The 27629-nt window shown below is 36.5% G+C and overlaps 4 protein-coding genes across 5 annotated transcripts in view; 3 read left to right on the plus strand and 1 right to left on the minus strand.

The window, feature by feature from the left end:
• Window positions 1-7156, minus strand: part of fhod3a (formin homology 2 domain containing 3a) — a 35963-nt gene extending 28807 nt beyond the window's left edge. Inside the window, 2 exon segments of the mRNA XM_055157670.1 lie at window positions 1239-1348; window positions 6910-7156. Of these exon segments, the coding sequence (XP_055013645.1) occupies window positions 1239-1348; window positions 6910-7074 (275 nt within the window). The 5' untranslated portion in view covers window positions 7075-7156.
• Window positions 7157-8493: 1337 nt separating this feature from the next.
• Window positions 8494-13305, plus strand: LOC110167320 (sodium-dependent neutral amino acid transporter B(0)AT1-like). 2 transcript variants are annotated; one of them, XM_055157297.1, is made up of 12 exons: window positions 8494-8686; window positions 9689-9829; window positions 9909-10046; window positions 10123-10304; window positions 10377-10487; window positions 10566-10678; window positions 10953-11081; window positions 11154-11320; window positions 11398-11598; window positions 11678-11837; window positions 12385-12547; window positions 12648-13305. In XM_055157297.1, exons 1-12 carry the CDS (start codon window positions 8494-8496, stop codon window positions 12807-12809), a joined length of 1860 nt encoding a protein of 619 aa, XP_055013272.1. In that variant the 3' UTR covers window positions 12810-13305. The 2 variants fall into 2 exon arrangements, with proteins under 2 accessions (XP_055013272.1, XP_055013273.1); XM_055157298.1 differs by having other exon boundaries at window positions 11154-11316; window positions 11394-11598.
• Window positions 13306-13988: 683 nt separating this feature from the next.
• Window positions 13989-19428, plus strand: LOC110167252 (sodium-dependent neutral amino acid transporter B(0)AT1-like). The gene is made up of 12 exons (XM_020932581.2): window positions 13989-14187; window positions 14951-15091; window positions 15166-15303; window positions 15373-15554; window positions 15632-15742; window positions 16709-16821; window positions 16905-17033; window positions 17116-17272; window positions 17344-17548; window positions 17840-17999; window positions 18525-18687; window positions 18767-19428. The coding sequence occupies exons 1-12, from the start codon at window positions 13989-13991 to the stop codon at window positions 18968-18970; spliced, it is 1902 nt and encodes a 633-aa protein (XP_020788240.1). The 3' UTR covers window positions 18971-19428.
• A 209-nt stretch (window positions 19429-19637) lies between these two features.
• Window positions 19638-23433, plus strand: LOC110167270 (sodium-dependent neutral amino acid transporter B(0)AT1-like). The gene is made up of 12 exons (XM_020932601.2): window positions 19638-19842; window positions 20533-20673; window positions 20769-20906; window positions 20970-21151; window positions 21658-21768; window positions 21843-21955; window positions 22025-22153; window positions 22312-22468; window positions 22545-22749; window positions 22828-22987; window positions 23050-23212; window positions 23293-23433. The coding sequence occupies exons 1-12, from the start codon at window positions 19644-19646 to the stop codon at window positions 23431-23433; spliced, it is 1839 nt and encodes a 612-aa protein (XP_020788260.2). The 5' UTR covers window positions 19638-19643.
• The last annotated feature ends 4196 nt before the right edge of the window (window positions 23434-27629 follow it).

The following is a 27629-nucleotide window of genomic DNA, read 5'->3' on the forward strand; positions in this document are numbered from 1 at the left end:
CTCAACTGTGGAAAAAAATATGCATGCGATATGGCAGTATAGAGGCACTGTCAAAATTCTGAATGCTCCAGTCAGTATATCAGTTCATTTTATCACATACTCATAGCACCTAGTCCAAACAGCCAGTCTGGATTTCTGATACTTCCACTGATAATGCATGATAATAACTGACAGAAAGACACACAGTTCTGTCAAAACATTAGTATACCAGGTCTTACTGTTAAAAAGTCTATATGGCTTTTTTTATTTCATGAAAATAAATAAGATCTTCTTATCAGTGCCATTTAACACAAAATAAAGCAAATAAAAAAAAAATTGAACTCTACTCTAAATTTGTACTGACAACTTGAGGCACAATCAGTCATTCACTGGCAGACGAGTCCCAACAAACCGGTTGTCCAAGACCCAAACAAGTTGTCTTTGTTTAACTGACCATCACCTGTCATATACATTACTCATTTAACTCAGAGGCAGAATCCCCACACAAACATAAGCACTCACATAGAAACCACTCTCCAGGGCTGACATGACTTTTATTCTATCAGTCCCTCAGTGCCAAACATATTAGCATACCATTCCTCCTACAAGTGGTTCTTCACATTTACATATAGTCTATAACTTTTCACAGCTACTGTCTGAGGCTTTATAAATGACAAAGCTCTGTTTACCTGTGCTTCAACATTTTTGTGTAACATAACCACGCAACAGGTAACAACAGAAAGATTCTCCTAGGTAACCCCAGCAAATGACTAACAAAATTTAAGGGGTGTTAGGCATTAGAATAGTAGAGATTATTAGGTTAATGTTTAATCGTGATTATTCAGATAACAATGTCATTGTATAAGAAAAGAGATAAAAAGTAACACAGCTTAGAATTTTGGGAGGTTTATATTTGACCTCCTCTATTAAACAAGGTATTTGATTTAGTGGTTTAAAATCTGTTCATTTGGGGGAAAATTAAACAATATAAAGCTGTAGACTGTAAAATTGCAGTAGCTGGAGAAACTGAGGGTATATCAGTCCGGGTTTCCACAGTGTTTCATATTTTCCATGGATACTCACTTCCAAGAACTCCTCATCCAGCAGCTTATGATTCTTCCTATTCAAAAAGTGACAAATCATGCAATAAATGTGTGTGTTTGAGGGCCATGGCACTACTAAAGGCGCCCTGGACAGGTAAAGGTGTTTTGACAGTGAAGTCTTGGCATGGAGAAGTGTAAGAGAGGAACTGCTCATACCCTGTGTCATCTTGCTGAAATCCCTCCAGTTCGTCTCTTTGCTCAGCCAGGGATGACTCCAAATCGAGATAGGTGCCATTGTGAGACAGCTGGAGTGCACAGTCATCAAGCTATAAAAACAAAAACATATGGAAAAAACATTATTATCAGTGGTTCTAAATCGAAATAGACGTTGTCACCTTGAAGAGAGAGAAAGTTATTTCTTAGTAGTGGTAGTACTAGAATACTAATCAACACTAAAACTAGTACTGAAACTAAATGCAATGCAATATAAATAAACAGGACAAAATCTGATTTTAGAATAATCTTGGTAAAATAAAGACAATAATTATGAATTTGTGATGAAATTATCATTATTATCATTATGTACTGCATGAAATGACAGCTGGAACATTTTACTTGAGTGAACTTTGCATTGATCTTGTTGAGTGATCATACTACTACTACAGTTGTACTTATAAGTACAGTGCCTTTGTTTAAGAACATACTTTGAACACTAAATCCACCCATGATCTAGAGTTAGGGTTAGGGTTAGGCTTTGGAAACTATGATTGTGCACTGGATCTTAATGCAGAGGAATGGCACAATTGATTTGATGTCATACTCTGGCTGCAGGAATGACACTGGACATTCAGACAGTCTATTCAAGCTTCCCCCACTCTTTGCCTCTGCATGTGTTTCACACCCTGTTCCTAAAACCACTATCTTGTAAAATAATGTTGCTTTATGGGCCTCGTTGTTTGAACAAGCACAATGGTCCAGAAAAAGAAGCTGTTTTTTAGTGTGGCATGGTGGCTCTGTTTTCTGCATTACTGTTAAAGGGATTAAGTCGATGAAGCTGTTAAGCCTGCAAAACCAAATCCAGAATAGGACATGACAAAGAAATTTGATTTGTAATGGTTTAAACATTTGCTTATGCCAAAATGACAAGACTGAAGTAAGGATTGACTTCTGTTAAACAGTTTGTATAATCTCACAACAGAAGCTCACAAGTTCCTCTGGAAGAGGGTAAAAGTACTTGCAACTGAACTTAGAAAAACATATTGTAATTTTAAAATGTCATTACTCAAGTAAAAATGTAGGCATAAATTCAACCAGCTAAAATATTTCTAACCTCCTGCCACCAAATTTCCCTCTCAAACAACAATCACCCATTCTTCTCTTGTCCCTACAGCCCATCTCCACAGCAGTATCAGAAGACTCCACCCCCTCAGCTTCTCAATCTCCTTAACTACCAACAACATGTGGGTATGTAGGAAGATATTTTACTCAACAAATCTATTATGTATTGCTCTACGGATGCTTCAGTAAGTTGCAATTATTAATACAATTTGCTGCATGTTCTGTTACCACTGTAACCTGTAGCTTTTATTAGTATGTGTTGTTGTGCCATCCCCAACATGGGAATTTTGACTGATTTAGGTTAAGTTATGCATTAATCAAACACACAAAAAATCCTACAGGACTTACAGCTATCCTGCTCTGTAATGAGAAACCATGCAGACCATATATTGATATTATTGGGTTCTCCACCATGGCCACACATAGCGAAGTCACACAGTCATCACAGGTGCTTGTACGTGACAGTTTGTGAAAATAGGGAATTATCATTGTTCTGATAAACTGGAATTAACTGTCATTGATTCTATCAGTGTATAAATAAATAAGACTAGTAACTCCATGTCCCCATTGTTTATTCAGCCTTTAATTTTAACTGGGCTTTTAAAATGGACATGTGGCAATCCAGTCAAGCTACATGACGACACATGGATCACAAGGCCTGGTCTGCTCCCAGTCTTTTCCTCCCTCTCTTTTGGTAAGTGAGACGCGGACTGCTGGATGGACTCAGGGCTTAAATATAACCCAGCTATATTTACTGCACTCTGAGGCAGCAGCATGCTAACAGGAGTTCAGGGTGGGTGTGTCTGCAGAAGCCCAACAGTCAAGAGGAGAGAAGTTTGGGAACAAAACTAGAGAGATCTTGAAGTTTAAGAGTTTATTTTTTACATATAATGTTACTTCATTCACCAGGCAAATAGAAAACTTAAAGAAAACTTACTCTTCTATCTGGTAGATTTAGAGCCCCCCTCTAATTGCTCCCTCTGTTAAGTCACTCCCCCTTCAGAGTGCTAGCACAATACAATCAGCATGCATTCTGCTACTGAAACTACTACTCATCACATAACGTTTGTGATGTTGAAGTGTATTGTTTTGTATTCAGCTCTTGTATATCTATGAAAAATGGCCATACGGGAGCATGGGTAACTTAGGCTTGTGGGCTAGCCCTTGTACAGGCCTGTACTGCTAACTGTAAGGAGGGCTTCAGTAGGGCCCGCGAGAGATGTGAGAGAGATGTGGATGGATGACAGGCTTTTGACATTGATGTTAGCATGGTAGCATCCATAAAGTTGATTTTGCACAATACCCCCTCTTTAAAGGTCAAATTTCGATTTTCTATATTTAAAAGATCAGAGTTTACTGTTTACAAAATAGGGCAAATTTCTGGTGCCTTCAAGTTTGATGATACTACTATAGGTACTAGAAAAAAATCATCTGACTCCTAAATGAAAACAGCTTTTGATTCCCGGTGATTAGAACTAGAACTGTAGACTCTGAATTACAACTTTTATTTCAGGCTATGATGGCTGTTGGGTAATCTTAAAACAAAGGACAGATCAAATAAGGGGGTTGCAGCAGGGGGGGTTCACATGTGGCGAGCTTAATCATGACCTGTCCCAGTGCCCCACTTCTCTATAAGCACATTTCACCAAGAGCACAATCTGTCAAACCATTATTCAGCAATAATATTTATGTTCCACAATTTCATATGAGGCAATGTCTATCAGTGAACAAGTTTTGGTGCTCAGTATTATATGTGCGCTGTCAAAGTCAGACATCTTCAGACATCCAATTTCAGCTTATTGCTATAACAACAAATATTACTTAGTGATAAATATTGCATGGATAGCTAGAAGTTTTGTAACACAAGATTTTAAAGGCTGGCTTTAAAGGGTGTCTCTTTCCTAAAACACTTCATTTAGGTTATACGAGGAACAACATAACAAAATACATCACGTTGATTGGCACCCCCAGAACAACCACATACTCCTAACAGCAGTATATTTTGCACCCATTTCATCAAAAAACTCATCAGCAGAGGGCAACAAGGAGAGGACAAGGGGAGTAATTACTAACATGTTAAAACAACATAGAGGCTGGCAAACTGCTAATGATGCCTTTACGTAACTGGGAACTTTAGAAACTTGTGTATTTACCATTAAAAGTCACAAAAGCATAACCCTCTTTGAAGATAGAGGAGGGCGTGCTCCATGCTGCTGTAAAATAAGCTAATATAGATTTAATGAGGGCCACTAAATAATTCTATAAATGTTAGATTGTTTGGGAGAACAGTTTAATAGAGAAGTGACTAGTGACTCTGGAGAGATTTCTCACACAATATCCAGCTCATTGAAGATGTTTAAAGGTGCATTATGTACAGTAACTTTTCTTGTGGGGTTCTGCCAGCTGCATGTCTATTCCATGACTTTGTTTTGAGTGGACTGTTGCACAGTTTGGCATTAAACATTTGTATCTAGATTTCACCCAATAACCAGCTTTTGGAGCAAAGAAAAACATTCTAAAATGCTGATTCTTACTTTGAGTGGGGTCACTTGGCCACAGATCTCCAGGTCTCATTTATAAAACTTCACATGGACATCTTAGTAAATGTATGCCCAGACAAAATATAAACTTGCTCCTTTCTCATCTCTCTGAGCACAGATCATCTTCTGAATCTGAAAGCCTGACATTCCATGCCAAGTTGCATATTTATAGATCACAAACTTAACTTGGAAAGTCAAAATTTTTTTTGTACATATGCATACCTTAAGACCCTTGACCAGTGACTTGATAGCGTTACCTGCTTTTCTCCATGGAGATTTTAAATGCCATACTCAGGACAAAGTAATGACATCTCCATGGAGGCAAGCAAGTGGCAGACCCTCTACAACAAAAGTTACCTTGCGACTACTAATGAAACAGGTTAGCTCAGCACAAGAAGGAGTTGACCATGAACTCTACTGAAATGACCAAAACTATGTGGTGACAATGCATGGCTAGTGAGGTGGAAGGGATGAATCTGGAAGCAGCAGGGAGGGAGAGGTTAGGGAAAGAGCTGCAGCGGGAGAGAACAAAGTATCCAGATGGTGGCCACAAGAATTCTGGGACAAGTGACCTATACTTTACATGTGAGGCAGTGAGCCATACACGCACTCAGCTATCATCACAATATAATCATATACTGTGGTAGTCCATGCCTTTATGTGAGTAGACAAAAACAGAAAAAGAAGTAGATATTTCTTCACCTGGAAAAATAGGTAAAATCAAATATGGTGTAGGCTACTGGTCTGGTTAGCATCTTTACAGTAAGACACATGTATAACCAAAAAGCAATACATTTGGTAGTGCCCTTTGTGCTCATCTAATGGGAACAAAATTGCAAACAAGAATAGGGGCCTGTGCCATGCGTCCCTCTATAGGTAGTAATCATAGGCTTTTCTGCTCTTCAGGCAATTTTTCATTTGTGTTGTGGCTTTCTAAGATGGGGCAAAATACACTGAGCTGGAAAAGTGATTTGCTGTTGAAAGCCAGTTTATAGTCTTCAAATCAGGCTTCCAACAGATCTCAGTTTTACGCACAACGGCTATAGATTTAACCGAGAGCTGTTCTAAAGCATAATGCTAAATATTTTGAAGTAATTTATGCTAATGTAAGTCTAAATATATAAGTATGAGATACTTGGCAGTGGAAGTTATCTTACTTCTGGGATAGTAAAGCACAATGTTCCATGTGACCAATCTTTGTCTTAGTGTTATTTTCTTCTGATATTTAATTTGTAAATATTAATTAATCAATCAATTTGTAAAATCAATTAAATTGTATTGTCAACAATACTACATTGAATATTATTATTTACACAATCTGATGGGACATTCATCAGATTCATACAGTAGAACCTAAATAAAGGCTTCCCATTAATGAGCACCCTTGACTTGCTTAACAGCAGAAACATTCAAAGCTCCCCTGGTCAAAGCTCCCCTAGTCTGAATGTATGATGGAATATTACAGAGACGCACCAAGAAGCGGCCCACACCTGTTCACCATTTCACACCGTCACATTATAAGATTATTGTGTCAGATTTATATGAATCTATTTCGGAGCAATCTGGGTTAGATGTTGCTAAGGTCTCTAACATTTGCAACCTTGTTGCATTCTTGTAGCTGAAGAGCCAATCACTTGTGCTGGCAAGTGTTAAATATAGCAATGGTGGCCATGGAAGTTTATTTGGGGGTGGCTGGAATGGCAAAAAAGGAAGAGTTAAAATGTTAGCACGATTAAAGTAACTTTTAGTTCAATTTTAGGTTATTATTTAGCCGGGTGGTGGTTAGAATAAAAACATGAATATGGAATAGCCGCATTGTAACATATAATTATTGAACCAACAAGAACAATTAGAAATATAAATAAATAGAAATAGTGAAATAAATAAATAAATAAATAAATACATTTCTATCTAACACAAAACTTCTTTGTAAACTTAACTTCGACCATCTTAAAAACTTCAGCACTATCGCCTTCGTTGTGCTGCGGTTTGGAGAGAGGTGAAAGTACCTTGTGGGGGGCTTTGAGGAGTCGGTGGATGCCCGCGAGTTGGTTGATGAGCGGGATGTCCTCCCTGAAGGTGTATAGCGGAGGTCTGGTCGGTTCTGGGAAGTTTGTGCTGTTAAAAGGATCGGTATCATCTAAAAATTGAACCCTGCACACAAACGTGGCCATGGCTCATCCATGCAGTGTCTCTGTGAAGCGCAGTCCTGCGTCTATTGCTGAGGCAGCACGGAGTCCTCTCCTGGTAACGACAACAAACCTAGGTCGCCAAGTGCGCCAAGCAGCGGCTGGCCTGTGTCCTGCGGGACTGGGGGGTCAGGGGATGCGTGAGGAGGCGCAGAAGTCTTCCCTGGACTCTCCCTTTGCTGAGGCTCCCGCAGTTATTCTAGTGGAAGCAGGTGGCTGCAGACTCCAGCAGAGCCGGACTGTGAAGGATCAGAGCTGCTTGGGACAGCCGGTCTGCTGTCTGTCTAGTCCCACTAAATCCACCCCCATATCTATTTTCCCCTCTGCCTCATCTCCTCCCCCCCCTCCGTTCAAATCACTGTCCCGGCTTAGCACCAGACTCCTGCATGAAAATAAACAACATACTAAACAATCGCATTTCATTAGGCTACTACAATTGCGCATTTTCGAAAATCGTTAAAACAAAAATATATACTTTGTTTATGATAGGATCAAACCAACATATTGTTGCCTGCAGGCGTTACAGTAACAATCAAGAATGAATAGGCCAAGGAAGGTCTGGAATTAGGGTCATACAGCCAACTCTAATATTCAATTGCCTCTAGGTCGTGTTATGATGCACGATATCGTTGCAAGTGCCTTTTCATTTCTCAACTCCACTGATGAGTTGGTATGACAATTCTAAACGACATTGGCACCATCTAGTGGTGAAGAAGAGCAAACGCAGAGGTTTTATATATATATATATATATATATATATATATATATATATATATATATATATATATATATATATATATATATATATATATATATATATATATATATATATATATATATATCTGAATGACTACTAATGACCCACTGTGAAGTAATTAAATAATGAACACACCCTGAGAATCAGTGACATGATCGTATCTTATCATGACATGACATTTTAACGGCTTGGATAAACCTGAGGTTGCTATAAGGTTTGTAGTGACTTTCACTTAGCTGTTTCTGTATTTTATACAGAAATCATCTCCCTTGAAAATAATGAAATCTATAACATATTTGAATTCTCTCTTATTTTATACTAATGTTATTGCTAGGAACATTTACCCTAATATTAAAATATCAACATGCTAATACATGACTTTTCTAGCAATTTTTAGGTGACCATTTTTATGGTAGGCCTAGTCTAGTGTTTTTTCACATATTTTCACAGAGGCAGCATGTAAACAACATTTCTAAATTCAGGGGGAAAATGACAAAAAATGTTTTGTCCCACTTGAAGCTTATATTTATGGCATGACATCATGGACACATGGTGCAAGCCCAGTTTAATAGATGACCTGGAACCTATAAGCAGTAAACCAAGTCACAGACCCATAGCCATTCACTGAACAGTTGGGGAAGGACAACATGAGGTTTGCTTTTCCCAACCCAGGGATTGAGGATAGGATCCCCTCTTTTGGGAATCTGGAGACAGATAAAGAGACTGAAGACAGGCCCAAATGGGATAACAAGGCCCAGTACCTACTCACCTGTGTGGGATTTTGTGTGGGACTGGGGAACGTCTGGAGGTTCCCTTATTTATGCCAGAGCCATGGAGGAGGTAGGCCTGCTTCATCATCATATTTAAGCATAAACGGAACAAAATACATAATAATTACACATAAGAACATTATATTGCTGGGTTTCAGATTCACAGCATTCTATAGGCCAATATTATTTTATACAGATGGTGGCAGCTAAAATTAATGTTGTTCAACTGCAGATTTTTTCTGTAATATAACATGGTCTTGGGTCTAGCCACTAATAGAAATGATCAGGTTTGATATTAGGGATATAACCTTTTTGATATTTCATGGCAAAATACAATGTAATTCATTAACAGGAAAACTGACTCTTGCCCTTCATCCATCTCGAAGTATGACGTCATCACATTTGGGAATCTGAAAACCATCAGTGCATTTAGTATACAGACTATGAACAGACACAAATGACTTGAAAATACATTATGTTACATATCATGCCCAGTAAAGAGGAACTGGCTTTCACATTTAGTTTAGAAGAGTCAAAAACCTGCACAACATCTGTACAAATAGATGTTCAGCAAAAGGGCCGCATGCTGCACATCTGGTTCACTGCTGTAAACCATTTAATCAGAAGTAAATGAATCTATCAAGAAAGTCAATAACAACAATTACATATATGTGGCCTAGAGAAACGTTATATAATAGAGGCAAATCAGACAAAATCTTCATCTTATAAGCTTTAAGTATTATCAAGTAATGACTCCAAATCAGTATAATCATAAATGATCTGTAAGCTGTTTCTAATCACCTTGTTTTCATATGGTGCAATAAAAACATAGTGAACTTTCACCTCACAACACACTCCACCTTCATCAGAGATAAGGGACATAAAGAAATCTGGTCAGTTTCTATTACTATTATACCCTATAACGAAGTATTTTTTATCAAACTAAATAAAACAATATATAAATTCAGAGAGGCAGAGCAAACTATATGCTGATAAATAAGTATGTTTTTCAAAAGAACAGTGAATCACCTTTTAATACATCCATTATAATTGAATGCGGCCTCCTCTTTAGGTGCTTTCATGATCCCTTTTTTGATTCTGCTTGTTCTGGAGGGAATCCCATTATTGCACTTAGAATTTGCTATTGGTCAACGCCTCAGAAAGGGAAGCCTTGGGGTCTGGGGGAGTATTAACCCCTACCTGACTGGTGTGGGTGAGTAAAGTCAGAAGCAGTTGGATTGCAGTTATTGTACATCCAATATTCACTAACAGTTTGGTTGATCTTTTTGTAGGAATTGCATCAATGGCTGTGTCATTCTTAGTGGGAATGTACTATAACACGATTATTGCCTGGGTGTTATGGTATTTCTTTCACTCTTTCCAGAGCCCACTGCCATGGAGCCAATGTCCACTCAATGATAACAAAACAGGCAGGATATTATTTATAATTTTATTAGTGATTTTAGACAGGAGCTAAAATTACTTTAATTTGTTTTGTGTCTACAGATCTGGTAGCTGAGTGTGCACTCAGTAGTTCAGTTGACTATTTCTGGTACAGAGAAACACTGAACATCTCCACGTCAATAGAGGAGTCGGGTGGGTTGCAGTGGCCCATGGTGCTGTGTTTAGTTGTGGCTTGGACAGTTCTTTATGTCTCCTGCATCAGGGGCATTGAGACAACAGGAAAGGTTCTGAATGCACATGTCTACTACTATTTTCATAGTGGTAAGAGAAATTAAAATCATGTTATCTTCATTTAGGCAGTGTACATCACATCCACACTACCCTACGTTGTCCTCACCATCTTTCTCATCAGAGGCTTGACCCTTAAAGGATCTTTAGATGGAATCAAGTTTCTCTTCACACCTGATGTCAGTGGAGAAATAATTCTTCACCTAAAAGTACACAATATAATATACTGTTAAAAACCTTTGCCTGTCTGTCTATAGCTGAATGAACTCATGAATCCTACAACCTGGCTTGATGCTGGGGCACAAGTTTTCTACTCCTTCTCTTTGGCCTTCGGTGGGCTCATCTCCTTCTCCAGTTATAACTCTGTGCAGTGAGTCACTTCTGCCCTAATCTTATCTGAGCAGATAAGAATATAACAACTCCTAACGCTCTTCACATGCTATGAGTGCACAATTGGTTAATGTTCTCTTTAAAAACACTTCAGGATAGATTTAAGAAATCAAAATGAACTTGTACTGTCTATTTGAATTTGTGGGCTTCAGATATACATTTATACAAAATATCTCGTAAACATGTTATTGCGTAACATTTACTTTTAATTCATGTGATGAATACAGATGTATTTTCTGTTTCTAATACTTCAGCAACAACTGTGAGCAGGATGCTGTCATTATCTCCATTATTAACGGCTGCACATCTGTTTATGCTGCTACGGTAATCTACTCTATCATTGGCTTCAGGGCCACAGAACAGTTCAACGCTTGTCTCAATGGGTAAACACTGAAACATAAATAAAGCTTCAAGAACATGGACAAATGTAAAGAAATTTCAACAAATTTTAACAGAAACATTCTAATGCTGCTGAATGGGCTGAATCTGGCAGAAGGGAACATCACAGAGAGCAATTACAATGAAATGCTTCAGCAGCTCAACAGTTCAGACCAATACCAATCTATTATCCAAGGGCTAGACCTATCCACCTGCGATCTCCAAACATTTCTAAGTGAGGCATGTATCTGCATCTTATCTTATGTTACTATGTTGTTCCTTTTATACAGATCAAACTGTTTATTTATGTGCTTTAGGGAGTTGAGGGAACAGGTTTGGCCTTCATTGTGTTTACAGAAGCCATCACAAAAATGCCCATTTCTCCACTCTGGGCAGTACTATTCTTTATTATGCTGTTCTGCCTTGGGCTTTCTACTATGTTTGGCAGTGTAGAAGGAGTAGTTGTCCCTTTGCAAGACCTTCAAATTTTCCCTAAAAACTTCCCAAAAGAGGCACTCACAGGTAGGAAAAGAAACATACAGTATATATATACTTTTTTCAATCAAAACTCTAACAACAGTTGCACATGTATGTATTGCAGGTATAGTGTGTTTCGTAAGTTTCCTGATTGCGCTGATCTTCTCTATGCGTTCAGGGGACTACTGGCTAGCTCTGTTTGACAGCTTTGCTGGTTCTGTCCCTTTACTTATTATTGCTTTCTGTGAAATGATAGCTGTGGCCTACATCTATGGAATAGACAGGTATGACATGTTGCTTTATGTCTACTATGGATGCAGAATCAAAATAATAATAATAATTGTTATTATAATTATTACTAGTCCTCTTCCATGTTTTTAAAATATAAACAAGCAAGGCAATGCAAAAATGATGCTGATGCTTAATGTGCTATTACTATATGAAACCTATATTTTGTTTCCTTTGTGCTGTAGTCAAGTAAGAAATTTTGGTCAACAAAATTGTGCATCAGTTAAATGACTAAAAGGGGGTGGCACGTGGCACTGATCACACAATTATTAGATTCTCGTACACAGAGTGTACACAGAGATCTAGCCTTTATACTATATTATACAGGCAAGTGAATTAAACTGTACAGTCACCCAGAAAACTACAGCAAAACTCACTTCATGTTTTCTTCTTTCAGCTGGTGCCCAGATTTGTAAATCCTTTTAATTGTGATAAAATAACTAAATGATTGATGCATTTGGCTGACTAAAACACCACAGACCAATTAGTCAGTCAGTTAGCAATTTCAATTATTGACCTTCTAACGGATTTTTTCATTGATAGGTTTAACAAAGACATCGAGTTCATGATTGGGCACAAGCCAAACATCTTCTGGCAGGTCACATGGAGAGTGGTCAGCCCTCTGATTGTGCTGCTCATCTTTGTGTTCTACCTCGTCAGTAAAATCAGTTCCAAATTGACTTACATCACATGGAATCCTGCCTCGGTGAGTGGAACCGTCTTCATTGATTAGAATTATCAGCTGTTCTTCTTCTGATTATGGATGTTTTTATTAATTAAAAAAAAAAAATGTGTTGTGTTCACAGGAAAACTTCCCAAAGCTGGAGATGCTGTCCTATCCTGACTGGGTCTACGCTCTCATCTTCATTCTTTCTGGAGTACCAAGTCTGATCATTCCTGTATTTGCTCTGTACAAGTTTTTACAAAAACGCATCTGCAACAAAAACACACACAAAAACAGCTCTTAATATAATCAGATGTAATGTTTATGTCTTTTCAATTGTACTTTATATAAGAACCAATATTTTAAAAAAAAAAGTTGCATTTGTATGAGTTATTTGATTTTATGCTCTGAAAATATATTATTAGCATTAGACTGATTGTAATTAACCAAATGACCAATAACTTTTTACTTGCTTTTGCATAAAATTGTATCAGATTGTGTTATGTTATAGCCTTGAGTTGTTTTCCCGTTTTCATGTTGCTCTTATCAGGTACACATGTCTGCAAGTCTATAGACATGCAGAAGTTTATAATGTCTCTGATAATAAACCTTACAATGGCTCCTAAGATACAGGGCGGAACACCAAAAGATGAAAAAGCATAATTAGCCTTTACTGGACACTTTGGATATCGTCATCTTTATGAAAGAGCAGAAAATAGCCTGACTCCTCCCCTATAGTGCTAAACAATGTAAATGTTGTCCTTAGTTACTTATTATAATTAGTGGAAAACCTGATTAGATAGCCCCCTGACTTAACTGGTTCATAATGGATATGTAGTATTTAAAAATATGTGAACATTTGGCACCTTTTTTTGTATATTTGAAAGGTTGTATAGTTTACATATTTGTTTGCTTGTGTTTCTAAACAAAATCAAATATATTTGTTTGACACTTTTATTCACTGTTTTTGATTTTATTTTGCATACACACAAAATCGTATCACGTACATGGTAGCAAAGGACATTTTTAATGTTTATTGTCATACAACATTAGCCTATGGCCCCTTTCAATAAAAAAAACAAAAAACATTTCTCTCTCTGAAGGACAGAAGATAAGATTTGCTAATCCCTTTCATAAAAACTGAGAACACAGTAGTGGGACACCTTCAATAACAATTTTAATCAGCCATTCATTTCAAATCAATATTAAAATCAGCCACGTGATTGGAATGGTCACTGTTGTCATGTGATGCATTAACCATTGCATCTTCTCCGCTTATACCTGCTGACTTAACATAATAAAGTACAGACTTTAATAAGCTACTGATAAGTGTGGTTTAGATGCCAGGGGTCAAAGTGAGCATTTCAGAGCAGTGAGACACAGGAAGAGAAGCCAAGGGAGAATCAGTAACAGAGAACAGCTTGGGCATGAAACAAGGAGCATAATACATTACTAAACACAACATATTTTTTTCTTAACTAGAATGAAGCTAAAGTTACCGAACCCCGGTTTGGACAGAAGGATTCCTAGTCATGGAGACCTGGAAAGGATGGAGAAGGAAGAGGCTGGAGACAGGCCCAAGTGGGACAACAAGGCCCAGTACCTGCTCACCTGTGTGGGCTTCTGTGTGGGACTGGGGAATGTTTGGAGATTCCCCTACTTATGCCAGAGTCATGGAGGAGGTGAGTTGCAGTATTGTGTGCACTGGAGTAAGAGCAGACAAAAAAGGTATGTCTCTATGTATTTATTAACTCACAAAGTTAACAAGAAAAACAAATTAAAAATGTGCTGATAAAGGCACACTACTACAATCTTTGTAATGACATTAACAAAATATTAAATAAACTTATAAATAAAATAAGGACTGAAAAAAATATATATATTCAAAATAAAAAATATTTTTGACAATACACAACAATTTATTCTTGCTAAATATTTCAATTAATAAAAATGTCTATTTATTGGTAACTCAAATTTAAGTTGCAAATAAATGATCACCTTTTCAAATGGTCAGATTTATATAACGCATTCAAAGCACTCAAAGCACATACAAATAAGCCTGCATTTATACAGGACACGGACACTGGGGCCAAAGGGGGTTAAGTGTATTTTCCAAAAGACATAACAACAGTATTTATCAGTGGGAGATTGAACTGCCAATCTGTGGGTCAGTGGATCTGACTACTCTTTCAAAACTGTTCATGTCGAGAGCAGGATTTCAGCCGCTAACCTTTAGATCAGACAAACATCAACGAAGACTGTCACTCCCAATACATTAGATGAACATTTTTATTACACATTTCATAGAGTAAAATAGCAACAATGAAATAATTAGTTAATAGTTATGTGCTTCTCTTATGTAAACTAGTTAATAGTAAACTTTATTTGACTTGTCTTTTGTAAACTAGTCAATAGTCAAATTTGTTTTATTTGCTGCTTTTCCAGGTGCCTTTATGATCCCATTCCTAATTCTTTTGGTGCTGGAGGGAATCCCACTGCTGTACCTGGAGTTTGCTATTGGTCAGAGGCTCAGGAAGGGCAGTGTGGGGGTTTGGAGGTCAATAAACCCTTATCTTACAGGAGTAGGTGAGTACAAGATTTATTGTTCAAAATGTTTTACAGTACACATTTAAAAAAAAAAAAACATTCATGTTTTATAGGAATTGCTTCTATGTTGGTTTCTTTCTTGGTGGGAATGTATTACAATACCATCATGGCCTGGATCATGTGGTACCTCTTCAACTCATTCCAAAGCCCACTGCCTTGGAGTCAATGTCCCCTTAATGCAAACAGGACAGGTTCGTCTCTACTTAAAATGATAACTTTTATGTTTATGCATTCTAATCACCAATATGTCCTTGCTGCAGGTTTGATTGATGAGTGTGCCCGCAGCAGCACAGTGGACTACTTTTGGTACAGGGAGACTCTGAACACAGCCACATCTATTGAGGAAGCTGGGGACCTACAATGGTGGATGGTGTGTGCCCTGGTGGCTGCCTGGACATTGCTGTATGTCTGTACAATCCGAGGAATTGAGACCACGGGAAAGGTCTAAGAGTCAAATATTATATCTTATTATTCAATGCATCAGATGATTTTTATGTGTTTTTTCCTGTCTCTCTACAGGCTGTGTACATCACATCCACTTTGCCCTATCTGGTCCTAACCATCTTCCTCATCAGGGGTCTGACCCTTAAAGGCTCAGTGGAAGGGATCAAGTTCCTCTTCACACCAGATGTAAGTTTAGTCATTTCTGTGACTATAAAATGCTGATGCCAGAAATTCCAGCAATAAGCTATCACATATAGATCATAATACAACAGCTTAGAGTCACAAGAATAAAACGTAATTTTTTGAGCGCTCAAGCCTCAAATGCAGATTGATACAGGATTATTCAAACATGCATGAATCACTCAAATCACAACTTCGAGTAACCTGGTAATTGGCTGTCACAGTAATTACTATATGGACTTATTGTTCAATATTTGAAAGTTGGAACAATATATTTTGGGCTCAGTATTTATTATCTGTATAATTTCATTATAAAAGTGGTGATCTGTGCAATTTTGTTGCATTGTTTGTTTGTAACATAATAACATTTGAGCAACAAAAAGGTTGAAGTGACTTCTATGGCTAATTACTGGTTTACCCTGCTATTTATCTGTTGTATCTCTCGCCTTTGAATTACGCTGTCTATTTAAAAATGTTTACTAACATTATCTTTCATTATTCTTATTGTGTCAGTGGTATAAAGTAGTTTCAGTGTTATCATTTATAAGAATATATCATGCTTCAAAATGTATTGTGACAGTCCTAGCTGGTGATAATGGGAAAGCCATTATAACATACTTCAAGCTTATCAAAATGGTATTAATACTACCATGACATTTCAATAATGGGACCAGATGTGTTGACTTCATCAAGATGTCCAAAGGCTTTTATGATATCAGACTAATCTTTGCAAAAGGTGGAAAGTGCATGGGTTGTCCTAAATATAGAGCAGAACTACAACTGATCATAAAATACAGCATGTACCTTAAAATGACAGGTCAACACATGTCCAAAGTATTAAAACAATAAAAAATCCAACTCTGGGCAATGGATTTTATTGGTTTATGAGATAATTTTACTCTAGAACTCTAGTAATCTCAAAAAGTGGTAATGTCAAAAGAACACAATGGGCATTAAACTGTTCTCGTCCAGGTGAATGAATTGATGAACCCCACGACATGGCTAGATGCAGGGGCCCAGGTTTTCTATTCATTCTCCCTAGCCTTTGGAGGTCTCATCTCCTTTTCAAGCTACAACTCCATTCAGTGAGTCAAAATCCTCACCTTTGTGTGTTCACATTGAGTTGAACGGTTTGCCACAGCTTGCCAAATGTTGCGTATTTTTGCAGCAACAACTGTGAACAAGACGCAGTTCTAATCTCCATCATCAACGGCTGTACATCAGTATACTCAGCCACTGTTATTTACTCCATCATTGGGTTCAGGGCCACACAGAACTTCGACGACTGCATGTCAGAGTAAGTGTAAAAGGTTTCAGAAAGATTTCATGTCACCTCTATTCTCACTCTAACTATTGACATTCATATTTGTTTTTCATAGCAATATAATGAAATTGACTAATGCCTTTAACTTGCCTGAGAGCAACATCACTGACACTAACTACGATGAGACTCTGGGTTTCCTGAATCAGACCAACCCTGCTTTAGTTGAAAGCTTGAACTTAGCCACTTGTGACATGAAGTTTTTCCTCAGCCAGGTAAGCAGATCTCACAAAATGGACTGCCTATTTTACTGGAATAGATTATTAACCATGACCATGTTGTCCAGGGGGTGGAAGGAACAGGCCTGGCCTTTATTGTATTTACAGAAGCCATCATCCGGATGCCAGTTTCACCTCTATGGGCCGTGCTGTTCTTTGTCATGCTCTTTTGCCTTGGTCTCTCCACTATGTTCGGAAATATTGAGGGAGTGGTAGTCCCTCTGCAAGATCTCAATATTCTCCCCAAAAGATGGCCGAAAGAAGTCTTTTGTGGTAAATGTGTTATATGCTCATTCAGGCAACATCATGACCATTACTAGTGACATTCAGGCAACAACATGACCATTACTAGTGACACCCTCCGACCACATACATATCATATTTGGTTTGGTGGATGTTGGCTCTTATCACTGAGTTACTGTTGCCCCAGTATGAAAAATGGGTTGTGACATAACACAGCATTTGAAGTAGTCATTACACTAAGGTGGTCATAATGTTATGTCTAAACAACTGAACGCATATCATCATGTTTCACACTACCATTTGAAATTTTCTGTCAATCAGGTTTGACCTGCCTCATCTCATTTGCACTTGGACTTATTTTTGCATTACGCTCTGGAAACTACTGGCTGGCACTGTTTGATAATTATGCCGGCTCAATTCCTCTGCTGGTCATTGGCTTCTGTGAAATGATTGCAGTTATCTACATCTATGGAATAGACCGGTAAGTCTGTGTGAAGTTAAATAATATACCATATATAACTATATGAGTCACACAAGGTATGATATAACATACCTGCCTATGGCAACATTTCCCATTAAAACAACTATGACCTTTGTGTTGAGATAAAATGCTGTACTTCTTATCATACAGGAATTTCTATTATGCACACAGTAGTAAATAATGCAAAATATGTCTTTGTTTTATATATTTTGTCTGCAATGGTATGCTATTCTTTTTCTTTTTCAACTATCCTAAATAAACTATAAATATATTTAAACACTTCATGTTGGATGAACTACAAAATATATATTTTATATATTTGTACTGTTAAACACTTTTTCCATTATATTTCAAAAAGGTGATGCTTTTAACAACACTATATCTAAATTGCTTTCATGGTGGTCATAACTGACTCCATTTAGCATTTACTGGACTAATAAAAGTACAAGGTCATTTTTATGTTTACTTTTACCACCATTTTGCTGGCACTTAACTTTTACACTTCCTCTCTCTATGTCCAATCAGGTTTAATAAGGACGTTCAGTTTATGATTGGCCACAAGCCCAACATATTCTGGCAAATCGCATGGAGAGTGGTGAGCCCCCTCATCATGGTCTTCATTTTGGTCTTCTACTTTGTTACCCAAGTTACCAAAAGTGTCACCTATCTGGTCTGGGACCCGGCCTCGGTGAGTAAAATGTTGTATTTCAGAATCCAAATTGTATGATTTCCTTTAATCTAATGCCCGATTGTTTCGTTTACTACAGGAGACATTCCCAACTCTAGACAAACAACCCTATCCTACATTTGTGTATGTTATCATATTCATCTTGGCTGGCATTCCCAGTTTAAGCATTCCGGCATTTGCACTTTACAAATTTATCCAGAGGAAATGCTGTAAGAACAGGGTCCACCAAAGTGACTCAGTGGACTCTATTTCAGCTAAGGTTCAGATGAATGGGAAAATGTGAATCTATAATTTGTAACTAAGTAAGACGAATGCATGAGATTGTTTGCGTATTGTGCTGCTCTTTTCTTCTGTTATATCTATTATAACGTGTGTTTCTCTATGATTATAATTGCTCTATTTGTGACATACAGCAATTGACTTGTACTTGTACACTGCATGGCATGATTTAAGCCTAATATAACAAAAGTATGATGAGTATGAAGTAAGATTCATGCCTGTTTTGTAAAATTATATTACTGCTGTTTTGCCATTATGCCATGTAAAAACAAGTAGACCCTTTCTATAGATACTGTACAGAAAGAATGTGTTTAATCAAACAATATTTATTTAATGAATCATTTGTGATTAGTGATTTTCCTATCCCTGACTGTTAGAAGATATTTGCTGTAAATGTTGTATTGGTCGGTTAGAAGATGTTTTGAAACTCATTAAGAGTTATTATTAAATTAAACAATTCAAAATAAAGTCAGGTAACAAAAACACTTCCCCTTTGTTTTCACACACTAGAAGCATATAATAGGTACTACTAACTGTACAAATATTTCACTAGAATATTTAAAAGGCAGTAAAAGGCAAAGGTGCAGATCTAATCTGTGGACAGATAATAGCATTGTACAATAGAGTAAATGAGTAGTCCAACAGACAGTGCTACTGTGAGAACACACTAACCCACCATGAGGCTGGTGCTCCCGAACCCCGGGCTGGAGCAACGGATACCAGATTATGGACAAGTGGAAAAACTGGAACAAGAGGAGCTCCAGGACAGGCCCAAGTGGGACAACAAGGCACAGTACATCCTCACCTGTGTAGGGTTTTGTATAGGATTGGGAAATGTATGGCGCTTCCCCTACCTGTGTCAAAGCCATGGAGGAGGTAAGGGACCACACTGTGGAGGTGGTGATTTAGCTCATTTGTTAGATTCTGAATTAAGCAGACAGGCTAAACCTGCAGAGGACCTACCACACCACCAGAAGGAGCTTGTGTGCCATCAGTGTCTGTGATTCTGTGATATCTGTGAAATAGATAATTCCAAATGATCCAGAGTTATATCCTGTTGTTTATGATGTGTAATGTATGGTGTATTTCTATGGTGTAAGCAAGTCAGTTTTTTAGTCATCTAAAACAAATCAAGTTATAAGCTGGTACTAACTGATTACAAAATATTGTGAGTGACTGTGTTTACTTCATTAAATACTATTCTGTAAAACTGTAACGCACTGTAGAGAAATAATTGAAAAACCACCTAGTTAAAACTGTTAACTAATCAGTTTTTCCTCTCTTTTTCACATAAAACTGTAAAGATTTGCAGTCAACGTGTTCAAGGGATGAGTTGTTAAATACTCACCAATTTAGACAAATGATTAATGAACTGCTCTGATGACTCACTCATTTGTAATCGACAATACACACACACACACACACACACACCAACTCCCAACTCCACAAGACTTTTAAATGTATCCACTTGAACTGACTTTGTGACTTTTATTCTTTAAAGCTAAAATGTAAAATTGTAACTGGTGGGTCAAGAGGACATAAATGTTTTATAGTAACATTTTTCAGGTGCTTTCTTGATCCCTTATCTAATCTTGCTGTTGCTGGAGGGAACGCCTCTGCTCCTTTTGGAGTTTGCTATTGGTCAGCGTTTGAGGAAAGGCAGTGTGGGTGTGTGGCGTGCCATTAACCCTTATCTGACTGGTCTTGGTGAGTTAAAATATTGAATAAGTTAAAACACTACAATCATGGAGAATAGTGACAATATAGTCTCTATATATAAACCTATGCTGTATCTGTTTTAGGTATCTCCTCTATGTTAGTGTCCTTCTTGATTGGGCTGTACTACAATACCATAACAGCATGGATCTTGTGGTACTTATTTAACTCATTTCAAGAACCCCTTCCCTGGAACCACTGCCCCCTTAATCAGAATAAGACAGGTACAAAACAATGTGTAACATTTCTTAATATGTGAAACCATTACCACATTTTTTTTGCTTTAGGTTATGTAGCTGAATGCCAAGAGAGCTCAACTGTTGATTACTTCTTCTACAGAGTCACACTGAATAGTTCTGCCTCAATAGGTGACTCTGGAGGTATTCACTGGCCAATGGTTGTTAGCCTATTAGCTGCTTGGACAATCATATTTATCTGCTGCAGTAGGGGGATCAGCTCGGCAGGGAAGGTTTGTTGAACTAGAAATAATTTAACCATATTTTTTCAATGTACAATTTACACAAAATATTTGTATTCAGTGTATGTTTAATTCACACAATGCATTTCATGAATATGCGCACATCACAGCACAATGCTTGCTTGGGTTCCAAAATATACACTTCTTCAATACTTTATGAAGATGTGAGTCTGGTCACAGTTAAATTTCACAGTTTTCAGACTGACTTGATTGACAGATAGATTAGCCAATCAGGGACACGAATTGTATGTAAATGTAAATGATATGTGACGCCTTCTTTTCACATGCATCACTGTAAAAAAAAACATGATTGATGATTGCAGCACAATCATGTTTGACAGGGCTTGAGGCATGGGGTGGTGCCTGGACCAGACTTATAGCAATCTGTATATAAAAAATACAGATATCATTCTGGATTTGCCAGGCAAATATAATGCTGGATTATTTTTTACAATTTTGGAAAGAGTATCTGTATCCATTTGATGTCTCATTCTAAGGCTGTGTACGTCACTGCGGTCCTACCTTACTTTGTTCTGGCCATTTTTCTGATCCGGGGACTGACACTTAAAGGTTCTCTAAATGGGGTCAAGTTCCTCTTCACACCAGTCGTGAGTTTCACAAAAACACATTAAGACAACAGTTACAAAAGACAACTGTTATTGACTTAAAACATATCTTGTAGGTTGAGGAGTTAATCAACCCAACCACCTGGCTGGATGCTGGAGCTCAGGTGTTCTTCTCTTTTGGATTAGCATGGGGAGGGCTGATTTCTTTCTCAAGCTACAACCCCCTTCAGTAAGAACTCAAGTCACTGTTAGGACACCCACTTCTCTGAGCATTTAGTTTTTTATTTCATATTTTCAGCAACAATTGCAAAAATGATGCCATCATTTTGTCAGTTGTTACTGCTGCAACATCAGTCTATGCAGCCATGGTAACCTACACCATCATAGGATTCAGAGCTACAGAAAAATATGATCAATGCATCAGCGAGTAAGTACCAGTAAATTAGTAGTATGAGCACTTTATCTCTTTTCTGTTAAAATTTTCTAACTGCTATAAGACATGGCATTGGTGAATTTCTTTGCTGGGTGCCATATAGGTATGTTCACTTGTGTAACATATTTCTTCTTGTCATCTTTTTCTCACAGTAACATCATGGCATTACTGAATGCTTTTGATTTAGGTGAAAATGACATTACACCTGATAATTATGAGGAAGCATTTAAACATTATAATAGCACATCTCCAGACACAATTATGGCACTGGATATTGCCTCCTGTGATATGCAGACATTTCTTAGTGAGGTATTTGTACAATATTTTAATGTTTTTGGAGTACTATTTGAGTCATAAATAAACTATTCCATTCATATTTTTTTAGGGAGTGGAGGGGCCTGGCCTTGCTTTCATTGTCTTCACGGAGGCCATTATCAATATGCCTGCTTCTCCAGCTTGGTCCATACTATTTTTCATCATGCTACTCTGTTTGGGTCTCTCAACTCTCATTGGTACCTTTGAGGGAGTGATTGTTCCATTAAAAGACCTACATGTATTCCCTAAAACCTGGCCCCAAGAAGTAGTAACTGGTAATTCTGTCTCCTTTTAAGCATTTATTCCAATTTTACATAAATGAATGTAATCAATTAATACATCATGTCTTTTAGGTATAACATTTCTTATTGCTTTCACCATTACCTTGCTGTTTGCCCAACACTCTGGGTTTTATTGGGTAACTCTCTTTGATAACTTTGCGGGATCAGTTCCTCTTCTTTGCATTGGCTTTTTTGAAATCGTAATAGTGGTTTACATTTACGGTGTTGACAGGTAGGTACAAGCAATTATAATACTTATACCTGAATAAAAGTCTACACTAAAACTTCTCACAGGTTCAATGAAGATATCAAGTTCATGATTGGTAATAAACCTGGCTTATTCTGGCAAGTCACATGGAGGTTCATTAGCCCACTCATTATATTGGTCATTTTAATTTTCTATCTGATAACCCAAGCACAAGAGGAACTGACCTATTTAGTGTGGGACCCCAGTTCTGTAAGATAAAACATCTATAACATTCAGTATGCACATTTTTAAAAACAATTACTCACTTTATCTTGATTTTTTTTTCTCAGGAGACTTTCCCTTCTCTGACACCAGTCCCTTATCCAGAATGGATTTATGCTGTGATCTTTCTATTGGCTGGAGTCCCCAGTTTGGCACTGCCCTTTTATGCTTTGTGCAGGATGATCTACATCAGATGCAAAAAAAAATAAAGACACACAAAAGAATTAAGACAGACATTGGGTAAACATCCAAAATACTGTATGTATAATATGAAAAAGTATCTATCTATCTATCTATCTATCTATCTATCTATCTATCTATCTATCTATCTATCTATCTATCTATCTATCTATCTATCTATCTATCTATCTATCTATCTATCTATCTATCTATCTATCTATCTATCTATCTATCTATCTATCTATCTATCTATCTATCTATCTATATATACTATATATATATATATATATATATATATATATATATATATATATATATATATATATATATAGCTATGGAACTTCATATAAAAACAATAACACAACAAAAACACAATATTAGGATTATTTGTGTCTCTTCTGTTACATTTAAATGGAAACAAATAAAGGACAGTACATGTGATCAACCACTAGATGTCACTCCTGGATTCTATTATGAAGCAACAACAAGACACTGAGAGGCTTTTGGCATCCTGGGTTGTTACTTAATTAAATGTTTGAATTTTACCTAGTTGTATTTCAAATTACTAAAGTAAAAGCACTTTGTGATTGTAATCTGTAGGGCTGACCTCCTAATCAATAAGGTCTCCCATCTACCACAATTCATTTCACAATTCAAAAACAAAATATTTTGTATTTACTATACTGTACCACCACTTAAAGGCACATTCCCAAATCACATATTCATATAACTGTAGAAAAGGTCTTTAGGGGAAATTGTGAAAATTTACAGTGGGTAATGATTAATCATAATGAATAAAAAAACAAATGTGTATGAGACCATGACCTCTTGATCCTCAGACTAATATCTTCACTTTGCTTTGCATCATTGCAGCATACAGCGGAACATGAAAATCACAGTTTCACATAACCATTTTATTATCTGCATTTTATGTTAGCATTATTAAATTGTAAATTTTATTTTTATTGATTTAGCAATGTGCAGCTGCAAACAGCTTTTGTTTGTAAGTGTGAAATAAGGTGGATTGGATTAGTCATCTGCTCCACAGCTAAATACAAGTATAACACATTATTTCACAGTGATAAAGATTTGAACAGACTGAACAGTGATTAAAACATTCATGAATGTAATGCTAGCACCATCATAAACTGCTCATGCAACATAACAACATAGATCAAGTAGTGACGCATTGGGCACACCCATTTTTCCAATCTTCCCATTATGATATAGGTGTATAGCAGTCATTTGTGCATATGTCCACTAGCTGATCAGTGAGCTTCATCAGATAAAGACAAAAGGTTATAAACCTTATTCACAGCTGCTGTGACGTGTCTTTGCCTTTGAGGAAAACATCAAGGATTTGTCTGCAGGACTCCCAGTGCTGGATTCTGCTTCAGTGTATCCACACTGAAGATGCTGCTCCCAAACCCTGGACTGGACAAGCGGATCCACACATATGAGGACCTGGAGAGGATGGACAAAGAGGTATTAACCTGTGTGGGCTTTTGCATTGGGATTGGCAATGTGTGGCGTTTCCCCTACCTGTGCCAGTGGTACAGTAAACATCAGTTGGATTAATAATGATGATTATTAAAATGTTGTAGTAATTTGCAACAAATAGATATCCAGTATAAATGTGTAAAAAATAGGTAACCTGACTCTATGAAGAGGCCCTCAGTTAACTATATATTTTACTCTAAATGCTCTAAAATAGAAATTATCCTTTGCCTAATCAACAAAACAATCTATACTACTACTTCTATGTAAACATATGTATTAACTGCCTAGTTATTATGTTTATCATGTGAACTTAGTCACTTAGTCTTAATCACTGCCTCAAACACAGCTGATTATGTTTTACAAAACAAAATATATATTGCCTTTGAAATATTTGGTCATTTGGTGCAATGTGCCTTATTTAATAAATATATGTTCTGACCATCTTTCCGGGTAGTGAGGTAACCCATAAAGGTGCTCTGACTAGAGTGAAGTTTCTTTTTGCACCAGCTGTGAGTCTCCATAGCAGAAATAATTAAAACAACATATTGATAATGGTACTAAATACTTTACAAGATGGGCTTGTAATGGCTCTTTTAACCAGAACTTTGAACTGAGACTCAGTTTGTAGGTTGAGGAGTTGACCAAGCCAATCACCTATATCACTCTATTCTTTAGAGATAGGAATGGGAAGACTCATTTCTTTCTCAAGCTACAACCTACGATAATGGAGAACTAACTTTGTGTTGAAAAATACATTAAAGAAAATAAAAAATTGTTTTCCTTCTATTGCAGAAACAACTGTAGGAATTATGCTTTATTCCTGTCAGTTGTTAGTGCAGGAACTGCAGTGTATGTAGCTACTGTGATTTAAACCATCATTGGCTTCAGAGCTACAAAAAAAAAAAAATTGAAACGTATAAATGAGTAAGTGGTATTCTTAATCATTAGCTATGCTTACTACGCACAGTGATAACACAAAAGAAGTAATGAACTGTTACATAACTATGAAGAATGTGAGCATATCTCACATCACAAAGGTAGGACTACAAAAAGGTTACTGATTTTAAACTGCATATCTGTTCTTGTCATAGTAACATGAGAATTTTAATAAACGCATTTGACTTTACTGAGAATTTCACATCAGACAATTACGAGGAGACCTTAAATATTCTGAACTGATCCTACTACTGCTGGGACTGGACATAATTTCCTGTAACATGCAGATATTTGATAAAGAGGTAATTTTTCTGTAAGGGTGTGAAAAAATACTTTGTGATGAATTGGTGAATTACTGTATGTAATACAGGTGTAAAATAAATCAATCACAGCAATGAGTTAAACTTTATAATAAGGGCATCGTAATTATTCTTATTAAAAAAGTATAAAGAGCGACATAATTCAATATGAACTAATAAATTAATTTATAGTCTGTTAATAATCATCCAGTCTTGGTGCCTATCTTATTAGGGGTTAGGAGTTAAGACTGGCCTATTAATTAATTAATAACTGTATATAGCTGAGATATATTTTCATTATTGTAATTCCATATTTTATTTTTACTAGTACATATATGTTTGTATAATTACGCCTTATTTGACACCAATCTCTTATTACTCATCACTTATTTTGACATTATTATTACAAATTATATTTTTGCTCTTCGTTATTATATTGTATTGTAATGTGTGAGCTACTGTGTCCAAATAATTTCCCTTGTAGATAAATAAAGTTTGTCTGAGTCCAAGTCTAACTAAGCCTGAATAATCTTTAATAAACTATTTGTTCATTATGAAGTAAGTTTTTCTTTGTGTTTTATTAAGGCTAATTAGGAGTAGTTATTACAAAATGTAATCAAGAAATGACAAATGTTATGGGGTGATAATTTTGTTGATATTGGAATAATAAAAGAGACAATACAATTGTTAGTACAATTTGGCATAGGGTATTTGATTAGGAATATGATGATAATATTACTACAATAACCTAAATGGTTAGCCATATTATTCTGTATATAAATATTCTTGATTCTAGATTAACAATTAGTTAATAATGTTTATATATTTTCTAGGGTGTGATGGGACCAGGCCTTGCTTTCACTGTCTTTTTAAACATGCCTGTTTCTCCAGCCTGGTCTATATTATTTTTCACCATGCTTCTCTGTTTGCCACTTTTGAAGAAGTGCTTGATCCTTCCAGAGACCTAAACTTGGTTCCTAAAACATGGCCTCAAGGAGCAGTAACTGGTAAAACATAAATCCTTTATTATTTTATGACTATAGCTATATACAATAGCTATAGGCGATCTACATCAGATACAAGAAAAAGAATGACAAACAAAAGAACTGAAAAAAGAAATAAATGTGTAACTGTCATATAAAAAATTAACATAATTATATACATAATTACATAAATAATAAATGCATAATTATGATTTGTTTTTCAGAAATGTTTAAATTGAAACAATCAAGGGTAGTACTTGTGACTAACCACTGGATGTCACATCACACCTGCTTACTTATTGTAAAATCCTTTCACATTGTTTGTAAGATGACAATTATGCAACTTTTACATTTTAAGGATTTAAATGTAAGTTAAAATTCCTTTAAATGTGCAATCTATTCCTATTTTTTACATCTTTGTCTCCATGAAACTGTTTAAGAATAGCCCTCTAATATATTATACAAATTATACATGTTGTATCTGTAGCATTTTTATATTTTTTTGCA

This window comes from Boleophthalmus pectinirostris, unplaced genomic scaffold (genome assembly GCF_026225935.1).
Source record: "Boleophthalmus pectinirostris isolate CB_2022bp ecotype Guang Dong unplaced genomic scaffold, ASM2622593v1 HiC_scaffold_21, whole genome shotgun sequence".
In the NCBI taxonomy this organism is placed as follows: Eukaryota; Metazoa; Chordata; class Actinopteri; order Gobiiformes; family Gobiidae; genus Boleophthalmus; species Boleophthalmus pectinirostris.